The sequence below is a fragment of the Stegostoma tigrinum genome, chromosome 1 (assembly GCF_030684315.1).
Source record: "Stegostoma tigrinum isolate sSteTig4 chromosome 1, sSteTig4.hap1, whole genome shotgun sequence".
Taxonomy (NCBI): Eukaryota; Metazoa; Chordata; class Chondrichthyes; order Orectolobiformes; family Stegostomatidae; genus Stegostoma; species Stegostoma tigrinum.
The window spans coordinates 98,143,666-98,169,084 of NC_081354.1; the positions used below are offsets into that span (position 1 = coordinate 98,143,666).

Consider the following 25,419-nt stretch of genomic DNA (forward strand, 5'->3'; position numbering starts at 1 on the left):
AGTGATGTGGTGTCATTTGTTAATGTGTATATTTTTTCTGTTCCCTACTATCTCTGCTTGTCTTGTACAGTGAACACAAGACGTGACCAAAAGCCTGGTCACAGCATTGGACTTTAAAGGAGAAGAAAGAGGTGGTGAGACCAACAAGTTTAGAAAGTAAATTAAAGAGCTCAAGGTCTAGGAAATGATGGGAAAATTGCTCACACTGGGGATATTTGCTGGGAACCACCTCTTTCTTCTCCTAAAACTCTAAAAAAGCCTATTTAGAAGACTAGAGGCTCTTCTAGAACAAGTGTCTAGTGAGATAGTGATGCATTGATTTTAATTTTCCAAAACTCCTTTGATTCAGGAATGGTCCCAATTATTTTGGAAGATAGAAAATGTTATTCCTTTATCCAAAAGATAGGGAGACAGAAAGCAGGAAACCACAGATCAATCAGCTGTCATACACGAGATTTTAGAAGTGATTATTGAAGAAGATATTGTAGGGCAAATTCAAGGTAATCAAAATTTTCAGGTAGGAGAATCATGTTTGATAAATTTGAGGAGGCAACATGCGCTGCCAGTAAAGGACAACGAATTGATGTACTGGATTTCCAGAAGGAATTTGAAGAGGTGCTACATCAAACATTATTGTGGAAAATAAAAGCTTGTGGTGTAGATGGTATATTGTTTGAATGTGTACAAGATTAGTTGCCTAACGGGAAGCAGAAGGAATACATGTAAATAGTTATTTTTCTGGTTGACAACATTTAATAAGTGGTGTTCCACAAGGATCAATGTTAAAACCTCAAAAATTTACAATTTATGTAGATAAAGGGTCAAAACACATGGTTGCCAAATTTGCTGATGACACAAAAATAAGTTGGAAAATAGGTTGTAAAAATGACGTTAGGAGGTTACAAAAAAGTATTGATTGGTTAAGTGAGTGGATGAAGATGTGGCAAATGTATATTGTGGGAAAATGTAAAATTGTCCATTTTGGCAGGAGGAATATTAAATTACCATATATTCTAAATCGTGAGAGATTACAGAGATCTGTTGGCCTTGTGGATTAATCATAAGAAGTTGCAAGGCAGATACAGCAAGTAATTAGGAAAATTATTAAAATATTTTCATTTATCATGAGAGAAATTGAATACAAAAGTGGGAAGATTATTTTTCAGTTATACAGGACACTGGTGAGACCACATCTGAAGTGTTGTGAACAGCATTGGTAACCTCATTGAAGGAAGGATATAAATGTGTTGAAGGAGTTCAGAGAATGTTTACTTGATTAATACATGGGCAAGCAGTCTTACAAGGAAGGGTGGATTGTCTACGTTTGTATCTGGTAGACTTTAGAAGAGTAAGAGGTGACTTGATTGAGTTTTATAAATCATGAGTGGTCTTGTCAGAGTAAATATGGAAACTATGTTTTCTGTTATGGGAAAATTAGAAGTACGGGTCACCATTTAAAACAGCTTAGATTAATTTCTACCTTTTGAGAGTTTCAAGTCTGTGAAACTCTCTTCATGAAAAGGTGGTGGAAACAAAGTCCTTGAATATTTTAAGACAGATTCTTTTTTTAAGTTAGATGTTGAAAGTTATCAGGAGGAGATGGGAATTTAGATTTCAGGTTACAATGAGATCAGCCATGATCTGACTCAATGGCCTACTGCTGGTCTGGATTTGTATGTATGTTCGTATTTATGTATGGGCAGGGCCAGCAGGGCTTTACTTCATTCAAGATCATTCTTCCTACAATACAACACAGTAATTGCCAGAATGATGATCATTGAATCTTTTAAGCCTGTAAAGTGATATCTTTTTAAAACTAGCATATAATTAAATTTATAAGGTACATTAATCATGCAATCTAATCTAAATTGTGTCTTGGAAGAACTCTGATTATGTATTATCTCACTTTAAAATATTTATTGCTCTTTCTAATGTATGAGTTTATTTCTGGTGAGATGTACTACTTTCATCATCTAGATGAGGAGGGATCTACAGCATTGGGACAGTGCTCTACAATTAGCTAAGCGGCTAGCTCCTGATCAGATCGCATTTATCTCCAAAGAATATGCTATTCAACTCGAGTTCACGTATGTACAAAATGGATTGTTTTTAAATTGGAAATATAGTCAGTAAGCTCCACATGTAATATGTGAGCTACTGTACAGTGCACCTGCATCCAGTCACTTGATGGAAATTGCATGCTGATCTTCTTGACTTATTTCTGTTGTTTCATTTGAATTACTGGATCATTTGAATCTCTTTCAGCAAAAAGCTACTTTGAATTGTCATACATATATGCATTGTAGATTTATTGGTGCATAATTTGGAGAATTCTTCTTCATCCTGTCTTACTACAATTTTAGCTTAGCATTTTATTTTACCTTTTCCTTGTTTCGATATATGTTTGTCTTTTCTCTGTACTTTTAATAGAATGTACCAAACGCATTCATTATCTCTGATAATTTCCGACTAAGGGCTAATTTTTCACATACATTGTTTACTTGTTTACATCGCATCGGTTTTTATCACTGAAAACTAGCGAGTTTTGAGAAGATTTGTAGTGTCACTGAAAACTTTTTGCATGCCATGCACCCAGGCTTTGTGTCAGTATTCATTTGATATAAAAATCCATTCTTTGTTTTTGTTTAAATAAAATGCTTTTAATAAGTGCTTTTAATGATCTGACTTGAGTATTCATGAGTTAGGTTATATGCATATGAAGTTGTTTCAAAATGAACTTTCCATATATTTGGGTTAATAGTAGAAATGTATATGTCGTTCTGCTTGTCACATTGACCAGTATTTGTTTTCCAGGGGAGACTATGTGAATGCATTGGCACATTATGAGAAAGGTGTGACTGGAGACAATAAGGCAAGATGTTCTAAATTAACACATCTACTTTAACAGACAGACAAAAACATTACATGACTGCAATAATGCAGTTTAAACACCTAACATTATTTTACTTCAGAAGTAATCTCTGACAATTTTAAGTCCAAGATCACACTAAATCCTCAAATTATTCACACTATACCAGCCTATAACATTACATACCAAAGCAAAATGGTTTAGATTGATGGATTTGCTATTCAGTTGTGTGCGTCAGGTGTACCTCACTAGATTGCCCAATCACCTGTAAACTGGAATGAATTCAAGTCCCACTCCACAGGGTTCATCTAGTTGTGAGATTACTTTGATCTATTTTGAAGGCTGGGGAGTTCTCCCTAGTATCCTGACCAACATTTATTCCTCAGCATTATTTATCTGTTAGACATTTTACTGTTCATTACTGTTTGTGGGGCCTTGTTCTGTGCAAATCGGCTGACATATGTCCATTACATAGAAACATAGAAAACGGGAACAAGAGTAAGCCATTTGGCACTTCATGCTGCTCCTCTATTCATTATGATTGTTCAACTTCAAAACCTGTCCCTGCTTTTCCCCCGTATGCGTCTATCCATTTAGTCCCAAGTGAGATAGCCAACTCTTTCCTGAAATCATACAATGTGTTGACATCAACTGCTTTCTACAAGCTCACCACTCTCTTGGTAAGGAAATTTCTCTTCATCTCAGTCTCAAAAGGTATACCCCATATCTTTTTGGATTGTGACCTTTGGTTCTGGACTTGCAAGTCATCAGGAACACCCTTTCGATAACTACCCTGTCAAGTTCTGTTAGAATTTTATGGATTTCTATCACATTCTTCTGACTCCCCGAATGTAATCATAACCAATTCAAACTCTCCTTGTGTGTCACTTCTACCATCCCAGGGTTCAGTCTGTTAACCTTCACTGCACTTTTTCTATAGCAAGCCTATCCTTCTCCGATAATGAGACCAAAACCGCACACAGTTTTTCAGGAATGGTCTCACCAAGGCCCTATGCTGTTCCAGCTCTTGTACTCAAATCCTCCTATTATGAAAACCAGCATTTGCCTCCTTGATCACCTGCTGTAACTGGGTGCTTATCTTCTGCGACAAGTATATGAGGACGCCCTGGTCTTGTTGTATATTCCCCTCTCTTAATTTATAGCCATTCAGATAATGAACTGACTTCTATTTTTGTTACAAAATTGGATAATTTCACATTTAGCCACTTTATACTGCATCTGCCATGCATTTGCTCCTCACTCAGCTTGTCAAAATCATAGTGAATCATCTCTGCATCCTCCCTACAGGTCTGCATCCCACCCAGCTTTGTGTTGTTTGCACATTTTCAGATATTACATTTAATTCCCTCATCTAAATCATTACTACATATTGTAAATAGCAAGATCCTCGCACTGATTCCTGCAGTACCCCACTGGAGACTGCCTGCCATTTGGAAAAAGACCTGTTTATTTCTGCTGTTTGTTTCCTGTCTGCCAACCAGTTTTCTATCTCTGCCAATATCATACCCCCAGTCCCATGCACTTAAATTTTATGCTCTAATTTCTTATATGAGGCTCTCTCAAAAGCCTTCTGAAAGTCCAAGTAAACCACATCCACTGACTCCCCCTCATAAATTCTATACGTTACATCCTTGAAAAATTCCAATAGGTTAGTTGAGCATATAAGTCCATGTTGTATCCAATCTTGCCACTGTATTCCAAGTGCTCTACAAATAAATCTTTTGTGATGGTCTCTAACACTTACACCACTGTCCACATCAGGCTCACTATTATTTAATTCGCTGTTTTCTCACTACCTCCCTTTTTAAGCAGGGAGATCACATTAGCTACCCTCCAATCTGCAGAAACTTTTCCGAAGTCCGTAGAATCTTGGAAGATGACTTGAAGATGACCACCAATGTATCCCCTCTTACTAGGGCTCCTTCCTCAAGTACTCTGGGATGTGGATTATCAAGTCGTGAGGATTTATTAGCCTTCAATTCCAACAACTTCCACAATGCCACTTCCCTACTAACACTGATTTTACTTCGTTCCTCCCTCTTTCTAAACTGTGTTTGCCAACATTTCAGGTATGTAATTTGTGTTCTCCTTTGCGAACACAGGACAAAATATGTATTTATTTAATTTAGCCAATGTCTTTGTTCCCCATTATAAATTCTCTTTTCTGACTGTAAGACACTTACATTTGTCTTCACCAAGCTTTGTATTATCACATACCTGTAGAAACCTTTTTAGTCAAGTTTTATGTTCCCACGAGCTTACTCTCGTACTCTGTTTTTCCCTTCCTTAATCAATCCCTCATCCCCCTTTGTGGAATTCTGAACTGCTCCCATTCCATGATTCTATTGTGTGTTTTTTTTTCCTGGCCAATTTGTATGTCACTTCTTTGGATCTAATATTAACAAATTTCCCTTATAAGCCATGGTTTGGCCACCTTTCTCATCTATTTTTGCAGCAATCAGGAATGAACAACTGTTACTGTTTACCTATGTGCTCTTTTAATGTTTGCAATTGCCTTTCCCTCTGCCATCCCTTTAAGCAATGTTTCTTAATCTGTCATAGCCAGCTCACCCCTCATGCCTTTGCACAGTTTCTTCTGTTTAGAGCCCTAGGCTAAGAATCATCTATGTCACTCTCCACCTTGACGAAGAATTCTATCACCTTATGATCATTCATCCCCAAGGAACCTCACAGAATTAGATTGCCAATTATTACATTCTCCTTACATGATACCCAGTCGGGGATGGCCTTCCCTGAATCCCCACCCTTTCTTGTCCGCCCTTCCCACTGCTGAACCCTGTTTCAAAAGCACACAAGCTTCTTTGCATGTGTATGGTGTGGCCTTTGCATATGACGTCACACACAAATTTCACCTGATGTTCTGTTGTGTCTGGAACTGTACACATACCTGTTTTTGGATTAGCGTGCATGCACATGTCAACAACCACTGCCATTCTTGAGCTGCCTTCCTGTCACCACCACCATATACGTGGAAAGGTAAAATCACCATGGTCTTAGCAGGCCATTCACTTGTAAGTGAACAAATGAAAAAGCACAGCACAGAAACAAGCCCTTTGGCCTTCCAGGCTGTGCTGACCACCATGCCCTAATCAATCTAAGAACAAACCTGCCATTTTTTGATCCTTATCCCTCTATTCTCTCCCTAAACATGTACCCATTTAGATGCCTCTTAAATATCTTTAATGTGCCCGCTTTCACCATCTCTTCTGGTAGTGCATTCCAGGCTGCTACCACGCTCTGTGTGAAAAACTTCCCTTTCATATCTCTCTTAAACTTTTCCCCTCTGACCTTAAATCTGTGCCCACTTGTAATTGATTTCAACCCTGTGAAAAAGCCTCTGACTATCCACCCTATCTGTACCTCTCATAATTTTGTAGACCTCTATCAGGTCTCCTCTCAGCTGCCGTCTTTCCAGTGAAAACAATCTTAGTCTTTTTAATCTTTCCTCATAGCCAGTGCCCTGGAGACCGGGCAACACCCTGGTGAACCTTCTCTGTACTCTCTCCAAAGCTTCCATATCATTCTGGTTGTGTGCTGACCAGAATTGCACACAGTACTCCAAATGCAGCCTAATAAGGGTTTTATTTAGCTGCAACATGTTTTGCCAACTTTTGTACTCATGCCACAGGTGATGAAGGCAAGCATGCCATATAGCACCTTAATCACCTGGCTACCTGCGTTGCCACTTTTGGGGAACTGTGGACCTGAATGCCCAGATCCGTCTGAATGTTAGTGTTCCTAAGGGTTCTGCCATTTACAATATAATTTGCACCTCAATTTGATCCTCCAAAATGCATCACTTCGCATTTGTCTGGATTAAACTGTATCTGCCATTCCTGTGCCCAGGTTGCCAATCTAGCCATATCCTATTTATACTTTCAGAATCATTGGCACTATCAACAACTCCACCAATCTTCATTTTATCAGCAAACTTGCTTATCAAACCACCCACATTTTCCTCCAAATCATTTATATATACTACAAACAACAAAGGACCTAAGACTGACCCCTGTGGAACACCACTAGTTACCGGTCTCCATTCTGAAAAACATCCTACTACCACTATGCTTTGTCTTCTATGACCAAGCTAGTTTTGTATCCATATAGCCAGGCCACCCCGAATCCCTTGTGATTTTAGTTTTTGTACCAATCTGCTATATGGGACTTTAACAAATGCCTTACTAAAGTCCACATAAACTACATCCACAGCCCTTCTCTCATCAATTATCCTCATTACGTCTTCAAAAAATTTCAATCAGGTTGGTGAGACATGACCTTCCCCAGACAAAACCTGTTATCAAGTAGTTCATTTTTTTTCCAAATGCTTATATATCTTGTCCCTCAGTATCTTCCCCAAGAGCTTCCCACCACAAATGTCAATCTCACCGGTTTATAGTTCCCTGGATTATCCCTGCATCCTTTCTTAAACAAAGGAACAACATTCACTAATTTCCAGCCCTCTGGGACTTCACCTGTGGTCAACGAGGATGGGAAGATATCTGCCAGTGCCCCAACTATTTCCTCCTTTGCCTCTGAGCAACCTGGAGTAGATCTCATCTAGTCCTGGGGACTTGGCTATCTTAATGCAATTTAGGATTCCCAAAACTTCCTCTTTCAATATGTTGACATTCTTTAGAGTATTCACTCACTCATCCCTGACCTCAACATTAATCATGTCCTTTTTCTTGGTGAAAACCAATACAAAATATTCATTCAGGATCTCCCCCACTTCCTGTAGCTCTACATATAACTACCCTCCTTCATCCTTGAGTGGCCCTACTCTTTTTGCCTTGTTACCCTCCTTCACCTAACATATGCATAAAAAGCCTTGGAATTCTCCTTGACCCTATTCGCCAAATACATTTCATGGCCTCTTTTTGCCTTCTTAATTGCACATTTAAGTTCCTTCCTAATTTCCCTGTACTCTTCCAGGGCTTCGTAAGTTTGTAGCTACCTAGACTTGTCGAATGCTTCCCTTTTTCCTTTGACTAAGTTTATAATTTTCCTTATTATCCAGGGTTCCTGAATCCTGCCATTCCTATCCTTTAGCTTTACAGGGACATGCATGTTCTGCACTTCAGTCAGTTGGTCTTTAAAAGGCTCCCACATGTCAGAGGTAGATTTACCCTCAAATAACTGCTTCCAAACCATGTTCTCCAGTTCCTGTCTAATTTGGATGTAATTGGCTCTTGTCCAATTAAACATCCTCACCCGAGGGCCACTTGTGTCCTTTTCCATGACTACTCGAAATCATACGGAATTGTGGTCACTAAGCCAGAAATACTCTTCTACTGAAATATCAGCCACCTGTCCTGGCTCATTCCCTAGGACCAAGTCTCATATGGCTTCGTGTCTGCTTGGATTGTCAACATACGGCCTCAAAAAGTCCTCCTGGACACAACTAACGAATTGTTCTCCGTCAAAACCCCTGGCTCTAAGGGATTTCCTATCAATAAAAGGAAAGTTAAGTTACCCACCACAACTACCCTGCTGTTTTTACACTTTTTCAGTATTTAACTATGTATCTACTTCTCTGTCTCCCGTGGGCTGTTTGGAGGTTCATAGAAAACTCCCAACATTGTGATTTCACCTTTCCAATTCCTGAGTTCCACCCATAATGCCTCACTGCAAGATCCATCCAATGTGTCCTCCCTCAACACAGGTGTGGTATGATCCCTAATCACCGGTGCAACTCCCCCTTTTGTTTCCCCTTCTGTCCCTTCTAAAACAATGATATCTAGGAATGTTAAGCTGCCAGTCGTGTCCTTCCTTTAACCATGTCTCTGTAAAGGCAATAACATCATAATTCTATGCAGTAATGCATGCTGTTAGTTCATCTGACTTATCTGCTATACTTCTTACATTGAAGTAAAGGCATTCCAGTCCACCAGTCCCTCTGAGCCCTATGACTTCTCTGTGCTGTGCATACCTCTGTCTACTTTTGTCCCCAGTTCCTGCACTTACTGGCTTAGTATTCCCATTTCCACCCTCCTGCCTCACTAGTTTAAACCGTCCCAACCCTCCAGCAAACCTCCCGCCCAGGATATTGTTGACCCTCCAGTTCACATGCAATCCGTCCTTCCTGTACAGGTCCGATCTTCTCCAAAAGACATCTCAATGATCCATATATCTAAAGCCATCCCTCTCACACCAGCTCTGTAGCACTCCCTCAGTTCTTAGCTCCATTAGCCCATGGCATGAGATTACTACCCTAGTAGTCCTGCGTTTTAGCTCCCTACCTAACTCCTTGAATTGTTTTCACAGGACCCCTTTCTTCTTCCCACCTATAGCATTTGTGCCAGTGTGGACAATGACTTCTGGCTGTTTTCCCTGCCGCTTCTGGATGTCCTGTACCCGCTCAGGGACATTAAGGATCCTGCCACCAGGGAGGCAACACACCATCCTGGAGCCTTGGACGTGGCCACAGAAACGCCTATCTGTGCCCCTGACTATCGAGTCACCCACTACTTTCGCTTGCCTAGACTTTGCCACACACTGCTCTACAACAGAGACAGTTGTGGTGCCACAGGTCTGGCTACTGCTAGTGCCATCTTCCTAGAGGCTATTCCCCCCACAATAGTATCCAAAACAGTATACCTGTTTGAAAGGAGAATAGCCACAGAACTTTTTCAGATAAGAAGTCAGAAGAGTGTTAAACCATATGGTTTACTGAGGTAGCTTCAACATTCATTGTGATCATAAGTTGCTGGAAAAACAGTAGGCCTGGCCGAAGAACTGTGGAAGGGTCATTGGACCCAGAACATTAACTCTGTCTTTTTCTTCACAGATGTTACCAGACCTACTGAGATCTTCTAGCAACTTCTGTTTTTGTTTCTGATTTACAGCATCTGCAGTTCTTTCAGTTTTCATTATGATCATGGCTGATATTTGAGTGCAACTCCACTTTCTTGCTCACTTTTTGGATTCCTTGAATCCTAAGTTTGCCCACCTCAGCCTTAATTCAATCCTTAGGTTCAATGTTTGATTTGGTCCATTTATTGCATAAATATGCACATCATTTCTGGTGTTAAAGTAGCTATTCAAATGGTCTTCAAGGATCTGATATGTTCTTCTCAAGATCAGGTCAATTCAAGTACCTGTTTGCATGATCTTGGGATTCATCTTCAAGGAGATTCCTTGTTATTCCATTTTCTCCCCAGCCATACTGGTCTCCTTCAAGGTGTTTCAAACAAAGATAATTGCCACCAATCAGATGTTGTGGTTCTACTGGCAAACCTCCCACTATCATCCTGTGAAACAAACAACATCTGGCTTTCATACACACAGTCAAACCCAGAAATCCACAGATTGCTGTCAGTGATTCCTTGTTTCTTGTGGAATGTGAAGTCACCACAGTTTTTAGAAATTATGCAGTTAATGAGAATTTCCAGATTTGTTCTAACATCTCAATGTCATCTAGCCAAGTTTTTAAAAAAAGGTCATTAATGCAAAACAAAAAAATCAGTGACCCTAATCCCAGTTTCCTGGGGAACGCCACTGTATGCTTTTCTCTAGTCTGCAAAAAAAATGTTGCTAATGTAATCATGTGAGATCTACACTCAAGTGAACAGCAACAGGTTTTATTGAGTGTAACTACATGCAGAGGCTGGTAAAAAAGGGTATCTCACTTGGAGCCCTATAAACTCAGACTCCCTTTCCATGTGGTCTGAGCTGATGATGAAATTGCTGCTTTCACAGGAGATCTGTAGTTATGGTTGTGAAGAGAATTGCCTTTGTGCTTCTCCGTGTGATCCAGCCCCTGGCTGTCTCTGTACAGGACTCTGTACAGCGGACCCACAGCCCTCCGGAGTGGAAAATTCCAATGATTGACAATCTTGTGAGTGAAGAAATGTCTCCTTTTAGTCATTAATGTTTGCCTCCTAGTCTTGACTGTCCCTATATTATAGATTCCCCCATCAGGAGAAGCAGTATTTCAAGATCTAACCTGTTAAGCCTCTTCAGAATCTTCAGAAATAAACTGACAAATGGCTTTTGGACATTGTTGTAATGCAGAAAGATTGTGAATTTTCAACAAACGTTAGCTCATAGCTTGTAGCAAAATGTAAATGTGAACCAGGTGTAAAGTTAACTGATTAGGCAAGCCTACTCATCTGTTCATGTGCAACAACCATAAAAGTACTGCTGAGCAATGTATTAAACTTCTTTTCTCCAAAACTTCAAGCATGGTTATTGAAGGTAATATATTTGAAAATAGTAGTATCAATATCACAGGAGATTAACTGCAAGACTATTTGGCTTCTCTGTCTGTTTCTCTCTTCCTCCCTTTTTCCCCAGTAGAACCTCCAGGGTTGCCCTTGTGTACAAGATGTCCCATCCCAAAGGCAGAGGAAACAAAAGACAACCTTCTCATAGCTTAGCCTTCCACTTATGACTTCAACATCTCTTAACCGTAGAATTTTCAGCAGATATAATAATAATTTTTTAGCATTTATATCGTGTCCATCTTCGTTGTGTTATTTGTCTCCTTCCTACCCGGCCCTTTCTTTCATTGCTATTTCCTGACTCACATTCTCTGTGTCCCAGACTCTAAGGATTATTGTTGTTATACACTTCAGTACAATTTTTATTCATCATTGCCTATCAAGTTAGGCTTTCAAGCACTAATTTGTTTGCTGTAATTTTCTTTTCTTCATAGTATCTTGACCATGATGATGCATGTTTAGCTGGAATAGCAAGGATGTCAATACGAATGGGTGATATTCGACGTGGTGTCAACCAGGCAATCAGACACACCAGTAGAGTTCTGAAGAAAGACTGTGGTGTTATTCTAGAGAGTATGAAGGTATAAGATGATCCCTGGATTAATCAATAGATTAGTAGAACTAAAGGGTATAAGAGAAATCCCAGTAACTGTAAATAGCAGGAATAATACTAGAACTATCAAGACAAACTGTGGAAATGTAACAATGTTGGAGCCTGTCTTGCTCCTCAAAAGATGAGTGGAGCAGTAATGTTCGCCATTCAGTAAGATCTTGGCTGATCTGATTACTCCAATTCCTGATAATCATTCATCCCTTTGCTTACCAAAGAAATGTCCCCATTGCATTAAAAATATTCAAAGACTTTGCTCACACCTCCTTCTGAAAATAAGGTTCCAAAGACTTACTACACAATGTAGAAACAAGTCTCATCTGTCTTAAATTGGCAGTCCTTATTTTGAAACCGTGAATTCATATTTTGGATTCTGTCATGAGAGGAAACACCCTTTCCACGTCCGTCTGGTCAGATCCCTCAGGATCCTGTATGTTCAATCAAGTCTCCTTTTACTTTCTAAACTCCAGTGGATTAAAGTCCAGCTTGTCGTTATGAGACACCATGCCCGTTTCTTGTAGGTAGCCTAGTAAACCTTCTCTGAACTGCTTCCAACACGTCTTTCCTTAAATAAGGAGACCAATACTGTCTGCAGTACTCCAGGTGTCGTCTCGCCAGTGTCATGTATAACTGAAGCATAGTCTTCCTGCTTTTATATTTAACTCAACTCACAACAAACAATACCATCCTCACAGCTTTCCTAATTACTTGATGGATGCACACTTTAATCTTTGTAATCAGTGCATATGACAACCAGAGCTCTGCAATCTACATAATGTAGTGTCTTTATTGTTCCTGCCAAAAAGGATAATTTAATATTTTTCTAGGATTTTCTACATTTGGAAGGTTGTTGTTCCATCACATAATCTATCAGTATTCCTTTGTAGATTCTTGTGCCCTTTTCACAACTTACTTTCCTGCCTATCTTTGTGTCGAGGCAAATTTAGTAACCGTACCTTTAGTACTCTCATCCAGGTCATTTAGTTAGAAAAAAAAATTGAGGCCTGAGAAATGAGCCCTGTGACACATCACTCTTTCTTTGTAGCTACACTATTTTTTCCTGTTAGCTAGCCAGTCTTCTAGACATGCCAAAATTTTACCATCCAATTGCTATTATTTTCTGCAAGAACCTTTGATGTGGCTGCACCATATCAAATGTTTTCTGGAAATCTAAGTACAGTACATCCACAGTTCCACGTACCCGCAGAACATGTTACTTCCTGAAGAAACTCCACAAAATCATGTTGCCTCTGCTTAACTACTTTGAATTTTTCAAAATGCCCTGCTATGACGTATTTAATAATATCTTCTAATATTTTCTCTCGTCAACGTTAAACTAACTAGCTGGTGGTTTCCTGTTTTCTGTCTCCCTTTTTGAATAAAGGAAATAAATTTGCTGTTTTACAATCTAATAGAAATTTGCCTGAATCTAGGGAATTTTTGAAAATTAAAACCAATGCATCAATTATCCCACTAACCACTGCCTTTTAACTCCTGGGACGTAGACCAACAAAGCTTCAAATTTTGTTAATACTTGCCCTTTTTTAAGATTAAAATAACACTATTTGAACCTTCATTTGAATATAAAAGCCAGCCATACTGTGATCACTTCTATCTGGGGGCACCTTCACTGAGATCAATGTGATCTCATTGCACAATGCCAGATCTAATGTAGCCTGTTGAAAGAAATGAGCTCAAACGTTCTGTTAACTTCTCATCTAGGCTACCTTTACCCATCTAATTTTTTTCCAGCCAACATGTAGATTAAAACCTCTCATTTCCACCAAACTGTTTAAAAAACTATGATTGCTTCTTCCTTTATACTCCATCCTGGATGTGAGTTTGCTCGCTGAGCTGGAAGGTTCGTTTTCAGACGTTTCGTCACCATTCTAGGTAACATCATCAGTGTGCCTCCGACGAAGCGCTGGTGTTATGTCCCGCTTTCTATTTATCTGTTTAGGTTTCCTTGGGTTGGTGATGTCATTTCCTGCATTGGTGATGTCATTTCCTGTTCTTTTTTGCAGGGAGTGGTAGATTGGCTCCAAATCAATGTGTTTGTTGATGGAGTTCTGGTTGGAATGCCATGCTTCTAGAAGGATAGGATACATGAACATCAACTAGCCACAAAAAGTCATGACCCACTATCACTAGTATCCTTACATACAGATGAGGAAGGGCACCACTTTGATTGGGGCAACACATCCATCCTAGGACAAGCCAAACAGAGATACGCACGAGAATTCCTAGAAGCATGGCATTCCAACCGGAACTCCATCAACAAACACATTGATTTGGAGCCAATCTACCTTCCCCTGAGAAAAAGAACAGGAAATGACATCACCAACGCAGGAAATGACATCACCAACCCAAGGAAACCTAAACCGATAAATAGAAAGCGGGACATAACACCAGCGCTTCGTCGGAGGCTCACTGATGATGTTACCTAGAATGGTGACGAAACGTCTGAAAACGAACCTTCCAGCTCAGCGAGCAAACTCACAACCAGAACCTCAACCTGAGCTACAAATCTTCTCAAAACTCGCTAATACCCCATCCTGGTTACTGTTAGGAGCCCTAAATATCATTCCCACAAGTGAATTCTTGCCTCTATCATTTCTCATTTCTACTCAAACCACTTCTACATCCTGGTTTCCTGAACTAAGGTCATCCCTCTTTATTGTACTAATATCACACTTAATAATTAGAGCCATCCCTCCACAACTTATAACTTCCTGTCCTTCCTAAATGCCATGAATTCTTCAATATCCCCAATCTATGTCACTCCTGCAGTCTCGCCTTTGTGGCTGCTAAAACATACTTACTCATTTTTTAATCATTTCATTTGTTTGATTTTGAATGTTCGTTAGTAGAGTAGGAAGAAGTTAGAAAAATCAAAGAAGCATTTTCTTCTGTTCAGAGTCACTTTCAGTCAGTTAAGTTTCAATTAACTTATTTTGTTTAATGTTCAATTTTTTTTTACCCAGAATCTAAAGGTCAAATCTACAAAGCGAGAATGTCTGTTGGGCAATAACACTTCCTGCCTTCCTAATTTTAGTGTTTTCAGGAAGAGCACACATTTCTATAGCACTATAATGTGTTTTATCCACAATGCAATTTAGCGTTGATCAAATCAAAATATACACAAGCATATATATGCATATATATTGATATATGCAAACCCTATGTTTATTCCACTAATATACCTATTTTGTTAGAAACAGATTTGGTTATTGTCTTCTGGAAATAATATTCCTTTAAACAAAATTCCTTTTGAACCGAAAGCTGGTTGTTATTTAATTCCTAGTACATTGCACTGCCAACTGGAATATAATTTGGGGGATACATTTTAAAAGTAAGAGCTCCCAATTCATTGCTACAATTCGGAGGAATTCTTGTCAGGAATTGAGTATTGAGATCAGTGAAAGATTTCCGTATATGCATTCAGGTCACATACAATGTACTACAAGTCTCACGCTTGATGTGGTTTCAGAGCATGTTATTATGCCAGGTAGTACTTATGTTAGTGGTTGCTAGAATAATATGATTCCCATGTGGATTTTGCTCATTAATTAAATCAGAGGCACGAATATTCTGAAGAGACACCAGTCAAAAGGCTTTCCAAGTAGCATGGTGTTCTGTTGAGACTGATCTTTTCAGAGATTTATTGCAGACGTCTCCCTTATCACTATGGTTTATTTTAAAGTTATTGGAGACTTGGATTTACGGAGCATACCTCCTGTAAGTAGTTTACTCTTGGCTCAGTCTTCTTGACATTAAACTTGTTGCTGTTGAATTTATCTCACCAGTATGTATTCACCTTGTAAATTGTTTCAATACAGAACTCCACAAAGGAATCTTAAAGAATAGCATTATTTTTAAAAATATGCGTTATTTTTGTTGAAGAAACTGCTATTTTTAAGTAATATATAACTGTAACTTGCAGTTCTGCAGGGCTATAATTCACTTTTCATGTTACGAAACTGAATTAAATAGATTCACAATTTAGTTTGTAATTCTATCAAGTCCATGATATATTTCATTTTCTACGTTTTGTTAATGTTCTTGTTTTACAGCAATTCTCTGAGGCTGCTCAGTTATATGAGAAAGGACTGTATTATGACAAAGCAGCATCTGTTTACATCCGTTGTAAAAATTGGTAAGGAAATATTCGCTGATGTCATCAACATTCTTTTTAAGAGAAATTAATTATACATTACAAACAGTTTGTAATTTTTATCCGAAGTGAAAAACTCTTGTATCATACAAAGTTTCTGATTTATGATAAAACAACTGCAGATGCTGGAAATTAGAAATGCAAGCAGAAATTGCTGGAGAAATGCTGTTAATATTTCATCACCCCAGACTTGAAATGAAAACTCTGCTTTCTTCTCAAAGATACTGCAAGACTTGTTGAGTGCTAAAAATCAGTCAAATATTAGGAATAACATTCAACTCTTTTACAACTGTCAAGAGATCTTCCCCTATAACTTGTAAGCATAAGATGCAACTTTCTGTTTTCCTAACAGCTTTGTTGCTGATGTACCTGCTCTTCTTTGTATCTTGATTAATTTCTGGAAAGCATTGTAAGCAATTCAGCTTCCACTGTAACCTGTTTCAGACTGTTTGCCCGAACTTCATTAACTTGTGGTGCTCCAACTGTGTGAACTAGTTGTCATTTCCTCTTCCCAAATATTTATTCCAATGTCTGTTTTGACTCGTCAGCTCTTGGCTGAAACAATAATAGGTGCTGCAGTTGTTAACAAGTAAATTTGATGAAGCAAAGCAGGAATAATAGCCAACTATGTGAAACCTTGGATATCAGGATTTTTTGAACACTGTATTGGAAGTCCTGTTTAAAGAGATGTGCTCAAGTGATCCATAGGACCTTCAGACCCATGCTTAGAAGCTGATGACTAAAACATGGATCCAGTGTGAGACATCTAATGATCTCACATGAACTGTGAAAGTTCGTGAGTCATCTTCAAATGCCTCATCTCGTCACTAGCACCACTATCATCAGCCACTGCACAATTCAGCTACCTCTGCCACATCACTCAGCTTCCAATAATCTCTATCAATTAAAGCACAACTTGAACATTAATCTGGTTCACCTTTTGCTCACACATTTAATACTTGCAAGCCTGAAACCCACATCTCACAGTTTGCACACATTAGCAGCTATTCACCCATGATAGCCATGTTGACCATTTAGCACAATGCTAATTGACACACCTCACTGGAAGGAGGAACTGGTGTACAGTTGTAGGCGGCAGAAGCCCTCAAAAGGGGAACAGGTGTGTTTGCATTACAGCCCCGATGGAAGAAACAATGTTCGTCATAATGTAAATGGCCAATAACTTATCTGCATCTAATCCTTCTTTTTCCATCACATTCTCACAGTCTGTTCTGACTATGAAGTAATTGATGGTGTAAAGAGATTTATTTTTACTTTCTCCTCTCCACTCACCACAACCCAACTCCTATTTTTTCTTCCACGTAACAAAGCACTATACGTTCCCAGACTGTGGACAAAAAGCATGATACAGCAAAGATGATGCCACTAAGTAATTCAGTTTCACAGTCACAACTATCAGTTGTCTACACTTTGTAATTTGGAGACTAATATATAACACGGGTTCCTGAAGTGGGAGTTGTGAGCTGAAATTTTGGAGATGTGAGAATGCAAGCAATGATAACTTCCGTGGGAGTCCAGGCAAAGTTGCAATAGCCATCCAGCTTTACTCAGTCCTTACTGAGGGGTAGTGGTTGACAATCTGTAAAATGGTGCAATTATCTTGAACTCCAGCTTGAAAGGACCCAGTTGCATAACTGCTCATCAGCAAGGTCACAGGAGCAGTCATTGTCCATCCAGTTGACTCACTGTGCCAGTTTAATATCTTGACATCTCATTATTCTTCGCTGAGTTTTGGACAGAAGAATTGTCCACTAGAATTCTTAGTTGCATGTGGCCGCTTACTGAAAGTCTTTCTCTCCCTTGTCCATTCTCTTCAAGCAGCTTTTCTTGTTCTGCATGGCTTCTCCCAGTTCTCCATCATGCTGTCTCCAAGGGGAAAACTAACTGATGTTTGGGAGCAGCTGTTTGTAACAAAAAGTCCTTCACCACCTTCTATGCAACTCTCTGTGGAATTTTGCTAATAATCAGCATTTGTTGAATTGTAATAACAGCCAGGAGAAAACAGTATTTATTAACAAGTTTGAGAATAGCATAGAAAGCCAGTACCCATATTGGCTTATGGCACAAAGTTAAGTCGCATTGTAACCATGGATTTATAAAATTACTCAAAGATTGAGGGAGCTACCAATAGTGAGAAAGATTGCCAGAGGATACAACAGGATATAAATAGACTGGAGACTTGGGCGGAGAAATGACAGATGGAATTTAATCCTGACAAATGCGAGGTGATGCATTGATCTAATACAGGTGAGAAGTGTACAGCAAATGGCAGAACCCTAAAACATTAATGTATGGTGAGATCTAGGTGTACAGAGTCTGAAGTTTTTTAGTTTAGAAAGGCGTCGTGTGTTAAGTGCAGACTTGGTGGGCCGAAAAGTCTATTTCTGTACTTTACAAGGAGAGATTCATAGATGTAAACAAATGGGCAAAACTGCAGCTAGTGGAATTTAAATGCAGGCAAATTAGATCATCCACTTTGGACAAGGGTTTAAAACATAAAAATTGAAAAACATGCAGGTCTTGCAGAAGTTGGAAACCTCGGTACACAGATTATGAAAATGTCTGAACTGGTAATGAAAATAATCAAAAGGGCTAATGGAATTCTGGCTTCTTTATCAATGGGGATGGAATACATGCATTAACAATACTTGGAGTACTGTGAGCGGTTCTGGGCACCTCACCTTAGGTACAATATATTCACCTTAGAGAAATGTAATATTGATTTACTAAAATGATACCAAACTGAATGGATTAAGTTATGAGGTTAGGTAAACACAATGGGATTAGATTCCCTGGATCAAATCTCAAAGGTACAGCGCTCAAAGCAGTAGCACTGCTGATGTAACATCTGCAGACTTAGTGATCTACGGCATGTGTTTCCCACTGGTGATGATCAATGTGTCACTGAGAGGGATATCTTGAAGGAGTTTTGCAGTGTTCCTCTGTTCCATTTACCAGCGGGCATCTCTCCATGGTAGATAACAGTTATCCTTCCTGGAAAAATGACCTCAAAGTAACTAGCTTTGCCACACATTGGCAGTTTCCAGTTCTTCACTGTTTGTGGTGTGGGCCTGCCGCTGGATCTTGAGGATGCTGCAAAGCTGTGCTATAAAAAATGGTTATGTCAGCGGAATGTGACCCATGACTTGGTGCCATGAAGAATGGTGGTGAGGACTACAGATTGTACACTTTTGAGTTTATTCTGTGCTCTACATTTCTGGTTACTTGACACTTGTATACAGAGTTGATCACTGTTTGCTTTTGAAAGCCTGTGATCAACTTGCCTGTGGTGATATTAAGCAGTATGATGCTCCCCATCTATTAAATTGCTTGACAGCTTTCAGTTCTGTTCCTTTGATGCCAATGCTTGGTGGCCTATATTTCTCTTAAGGGTATAAGTAGGTTAATACAGAGTTCAAAAAGAGGAACAGAAAAGTAAAGAGAAACAACTGGTTGGGAGAGTCCAGAATTTGGGGACAGGGTATAAAATTTAGAGCCAGAGCTTTCAGGAGTGAAATTAGGAAATTATTAAAAGTTCAGAATTCTACCGTAAATGATGAATGATACAAAACCAAATGTCAATTTAAAATCAGATTTATATAAGAATGTGGGGCAAAGGTAAGAATGTAAATTTAGTAACAGTTCAGCCATGATCTTATTCAATAAGAGTGTAAGAAGAGTGATGCAGGTTCGAGAGGCTAAATGGCCTAATTCTGTTTCTATATTCCCCAGATTTTAAAAAAATTACACAATTTATTTGTTGGAGTAACGAGACTAACGGCAACCATAACTTTTCACATTACGACAGTTGGGACAGTTTTCCTTTCCCTGTTGGTGTCTTACAGTAGCTAATTACAAAAGAAATGCTTCAATGGTACCTTTGAAAACATAATGGTCCAGATATTCTGATTGCCACTGGAACAGATTAGACTGCTAATGAGCTTTAAAATTACCAACTTACCTGTTGACGATTTTTCTTACCAATATTTAGTCTGGACTATCCGGAATGCATCTTTTGGATAAAACCAGGGAGAAATCCACTCAGTGCAGGAGTAGCATTGCAAGTCAAGGCATGTCCCTTTGTCATAACATTTGTTGCTGTATTTTAGGAGGTAAATATCCTAAGGACTGTATGACAGCAATCAAGGAAAGGTGAGGTATGTAAAATAAGTAAGGGGATAGGATGACAGTGGCTACTCACTGCTAGCGATATGGGAGGACTTGAGTCATAGCTTCATACTTAAAGTTTATTTCATGTCGCAACAAGGTGCCCTGAAATAAGTTACCAAACTGTCGATCTAGAAGAGCACTTGGAAGGAGTCCTTGGTGTCTCAGTGGTCGCTGTTCAAGCCAGGCTTACCACTTCCTTCAGGAAGTGGCACAGTGAGAAGAGTCAGCCAGTGAGACAGTTGGGGCATGATAATCAGGCCAGTGACGAGGAGGCAACATAATGGGCTCCTACTCTAGTTGTGAATCTGGTTCAGTGTGGGTGTGCGGCGATTATGTTAATGGCATTGAAGTTCTGTCCATGTACATTTGCAGGAAATATATAATTTGTAAATAATTCTAACATAGTTTTAGGCAATATACATTGGCCCAGATTATTTTCTAATACCTGAAAGTCATAGGAGATTCTTGTAAGCATCACACATAATGATGAATGTAAACATGGACATGCTAGCTCATATAATAAATTGTAAACCCACATGTTTCAACTTACTGGAGACTCAGTTTGTTTGTGGAAACCCACTTTGAGCTACAAAGACTAAAAGCATTGTCAGAGGCCTCAATGTTAAACAGTCTGGCTTGTGAAATTCTAAACAGTTTACAAGGTCATTTTTAGAATATTCTTTGATTAGAATGCAAAAACACACTCAGGTTATTACATCAAATGCAGATTTTTAAAGATGAAGTGTTTTCATATTGTGTTGCACAACTATCCGTTATTTCCTAGGTTTCTGATTTTTTTATTTCCTAGGTTTCTGATCACAAACATGACTACCAGTTACAGCCTTTTAGAGATTTTCTTTTTTTTTGTAATCCAGGGCAAAAGTTGGAGAGCTTCTCCCTCATGTAACATCTCCCAAGATACATCTACAGTATGCAAAGGCTAAAGAAGCTGATGGCAGGTACAGTCTTGTACAACTGGAATATAATTACTGTAGGTAACAAGAAGGTAACAAGCTTTGCCAAGGTGATGTTGAAGTCAAGAACCAGTACTCCCAATGTCATTTTGAATGTTAAAGATTTGTCAGAGTTGGCATGGTTCTCCAATTTAGCTGTTTCTTTAGACCAAGGTTAACAGACAGGATGTTTCTGTACTTAACAAGCATTACTATTTTATAGAGTCATACGGTCATACAGCACAGAAACAGACCCTTTGGTCCAACCTTTCCATGCTGACCAAGTTTCCCAAATTAAACTAGTCCCTCTTGCCTGTCTTTGGCCCACATCCCTCTAAACATTTCCAATTCAAGTACCTGTCCACTTGTCTTTTAAATGTTGTAGCTATACTTGTATCTACCACTTTCTCATCCACTCTTGTTAAAAAATTGCCCCTCAGGACCAAATAAAATCTTACTCCTCTCACTGTAAAAAAAAATGCCCTGTGGTTTTGAATTCCCCTAACCCAGGGAAAAGACCTTTGCTATTCATCTTATTTAATCCCCTCATGAGTTTATAAACCTCTATAAGGTCACCCCTCAGTCTCCAACATCTCAGTGAAATATGTCCCAGTTTATCCAGTCTGTCCTTTATGACTCAAACATTCCAGTTCTGGCAACATCCTGGTAAATCTTTTCTGTACCCTGTCCAGTTTAATCATATTCTTCCTACAGCAGGGTGACCAGAACTGCACACAGTAGTCCAAAAGCAGCCTCACCAATGTCCTGTACAACTGCAGTATGACGTCTCACTCCTTTACTTCATGTTCTGAGCAATGAAAACCAATGTGCTAAACACCTTCTTAATCACCCTGTCTACCTGTGACACAATTTGCAAAGAACTATGCATCTAGGGGTCTCTGTTCAACGCTACCCAGGTCCCCATCATTGACTATTTCAGCCCTGCCCTTGTTCACCTTATCAAAATGCAATGTCTCGCATTTATCCACATTAAACTCTATCAGTCATTCGTCAGCCCATTGGCCCAATTGATCAAGATCCCCTTTATAATCTTACGTAACCTTCTTTATCATACCACCAGTTTTGTTCCAATTTTGTTATTTACTGCGGAGAAATAGACTCTAGCTACAGGTAAACACACGAATTGTCAACATATCACACTACTAGTTAAAAATTCTAACTGCCTTATAAAACTACACCTACACGTGTATACAGACAGACACAGACTAAAAAAAGCTTTGATGTTATGATCAGAGGAAAAAACTGGGAATCCAGTTCAATGCCCCTGTCCTCAGAGTTTGCTGAGATAGTTCTTTTTCTTGCCAGAAGTTGCATTTCCTCAATCTCTCCCCTCCAAATACTTTTGACTTTCTTGTAGGAGGCAACAGAGAGACAGACTGGTTCATAAATTATAAAGCCCTAACTAATTGGTTAGTAACATCAGTTTACAGCAATCAGTGAGGGAAAACCAACTGGCTTTCTTCAGGATTCAGGAATTTCTTTTGCTGCAGAGAAAGTGTGATACACCCACAATATCTGTTCACACGCACAAACTATTTAGCTGCACAAGAACTAATTACGTAGTTATTGTCAGGCAGATGGCTTTTGATATCGGCAACTGGTCACAGCTCCACAAACCATTCAACTACTTGTTCCTGGCCAGTTTATGTGCACCCGCTGGTACCAATCTATTTGCAGCTAACTTCCCCCCAACTAGTTGAACCGTAGGAACAGGAATAGGCCATTAATCCTGTCAAGCCAGCCTCACCATTCAGTGCGATCATAACTGATTGCACATGGCTTTAACCTATTTACCTCCATAACCTTATATGCTACTGCAATCTGAAATCTAGCAATGTCTACCTCAAACATACTTAAAGACTGAGCTTCAACAGTCTTCTGTAGTAGATAATTTGATGGGTTAGCAACAACCTTCTGAGTTAAATCATTTCATCTCATCTCGGATTTAAGTAGCATCCCTTTAGTTTTCAGTTGTGTCCCTGGTTCTAGACTCCCCAACAGTCGAAACATCAGGAAGGAACAGTAGGAACTGCAGATGCTGGAAAACGAGATAACAAGGTGTAGAGCTGGATGAACACAGCAGGCCAAGCAGCATCAGAGGAGCAGGAAATTTTTCAGCAAGGCGTTCGATAAGGTTCCCCACAATAGGCTATTGTACAAAATGCGGAGGAATGGAATTGTGGGAGATATAGCAGTTTGGGTCGGAAATTGGCTTGCTGAAAGAAGACAGAGGGTGGCAGTTGATGGGAAATGTTCATCCTGGAGACCAGTTACTAGTGGTGTACCGCAGTGGTCGGTGTTGGGTCCACTGCTGTTTGTCATTTTTATAAATGACCTGGATGAGGGCGTAGAAGGATGGGTTAGTAAATTTGCAGACGACACTAAGGTCGGTGGAATTGTGAATAGTGACGAAGGATGCTGTAGGTTGCAGAGAGACATAGATAGGCTGCAGAGCTGGGCTGAAGGTGGCAAATGGAGTTTAATGCAGACAAGTGTGAGGTGATGCACTTTGGTAGGAGTAACCGGAAGGCAAAGTACAGGGCTAATGGTAAGATTCTTAGCAGTGTAGATGAGCAGAGAGATCTCGGTGTCCATGTACACAGATCCTTGAAAGTTGCCACCCAGGTTGACAGGGCAGTTAAGAAGGGATACAGTGTTTTAGCTTTTATTAATAGAGGGATCGAGTTCCGGAACCAAGAGGTTATGGTGAAGCTGTACAAAACTCTGGTGCGGCCGCACTTGGAGTATTGTGTACAGTTCTGGTCACCACGTTATAAGAAGGATGTGGAAGCTTTGGAAAGGGTGCGGAGGAGATTTACTAGGATGTTGCCTGGTATGGAGGGAAGGTCTTACGAGGAAAGGCTGAGGGACTTGAGGCTGTTTTCATTAGTGAGAAGAAGGTTGAGAGGTGACTTAATTGAAACATATAAAATAATCAGAGGGTTAGATAGGGTGGATAGGGAGAGCCTTTTTCCTAGGATGGTGACGGCGAGCATAGCTCGCATAGGGGGCATAGCTTTAAATTGTGGAGTGAAAGATATAGGACAGATGTCAGAGGTAGTTTCTTTACTCAGAGAGTAGTAAGGGAATGGAACGCTTTGCCTGCAACGGTAGTAGATTCGCCAACTTTAGGTACATTTAAGTCGTCATTGGACAAGGATATGGACGTACATGGAATAGTGTAGGTTAGATGGGCTTCAGATCGGTATGACAGGTCGGCACAACATAGAGGGCCAAAGGGCCTGTACTGTGCTGTAATGTTCTATTGTTCTATGTTCTAAAGGTCTAGGCCCGAAACGTCAGCCTTCCAGCTCCTGCTGTGTTCATCCAGCCCTACACCTTGTTATCTCTTGCTTTCATCTACCCTATTTATCCCTTTGAGTATGTAGTAAGTTCAAAAGCTTTCCTCTCAGTCTTCACAACGCTAAAGAATACGCGGCCAGTTTGCTCTTCATAGGACATACCTACCCATCCTGGGAACAAGTCTGGTGAAGCCTCATTGCACTTTTTCTATCTTCCCTAAGATAAGGGACCAAAACTGCATACGATGTTCCAGATAACAAAGTGTGAAGCTGGATGAACACAGCAGGCCAAGCAGCATCTCAGGAGCGCAAAAGCTGACGTTTCGGGCCTAGACCCTTCTCTGATGAGGCCCAAAACATCAGCTTTTGTGCTTTTTTGAGTTGCTGCTTGGCCTGCTGTGTTCATCCAGCTTCACACTTTGTTATCTTGGATTCTCCAGCATCTGCAGTTCCCATTATCTCTGATACGATGTTCCAGATGCAGTTTACCCAAGGTACTCAGCTACTCTTGTACTTAAATCCGCTTGCAATAATGGCTAATATTTCAGTAGCCTTCCTAAAAGTTTGTTGTGTCTGCATGTTCATCTTCAGTGACTTATTGATAAGGATACCCCAGTCCCTTTGTACATCTTCACTTTCCAACTTCTCACCGTTTAAGAAATACTCAGCTTTTCTGTTTCTTCACAAATTTTGAAATATTACTTTTGGCTTCCAACTCCAAATCATTAATATATATTGTAAGCGCCAGATGCCCAAGTACTGATCCTTACAGTATCCTAATAGACACAGCTTGCCCACATGAAAAATTGCCCATTTATCCCTACTCTCTGCTTTCTGTCTGTTAGCCAATTATTAATGCATGCCATTATCTACAATCCCATGTGCTTTAATTTTTCCAACCAGCCTTCTGTGAGATAATTTATCGAAAGCTTTCTGAAAATCTAAGTTTATATCAATTGGATCTCCTTTATCAATTTTTTTAGTGATATCTTCAAAAATCTCCACAAGTTCATCAAACACTACTTCCCATTTGCA

General features: G+C 39.6%; 1 protein-coding gene across 2 annotated transcripts in view; it reads left to right on the forward strand.

Annotated features, from left to right (window-relative positions):
* wdr19 (WD repeat domain 19) overlaps positions 1–25,419 on the forward strand; it is a 180,834-nt gene that overhangs the window by 112,287 nt on the left and 43,128 nt on the right. For both annotated transcript variants that reach the window (XM_048546009.2, XM_048545995.2), the window contains 5 exons: positions 1,978–2,087; positions 2,815–2,872; positions 11,568–11,714; positions 15,817–15,899; positions 20,984–21,067. In XM_048546009.2, coding sequence (XP_048401966.1) covers positions 1,978–2,087; positions 2,815–2,872; positions 11,568–11,714; positions 15,817–15,899; positions 20,984–21,067 — 482 coding nt within the window. The remainder of the gene's footprint in view (positions 1–1,977; positions 2,088–2,814; positions 2,873–11,567; positions 11,715–15,816; positions 15,900–20,983; positions 21,068–25,419) is intronic.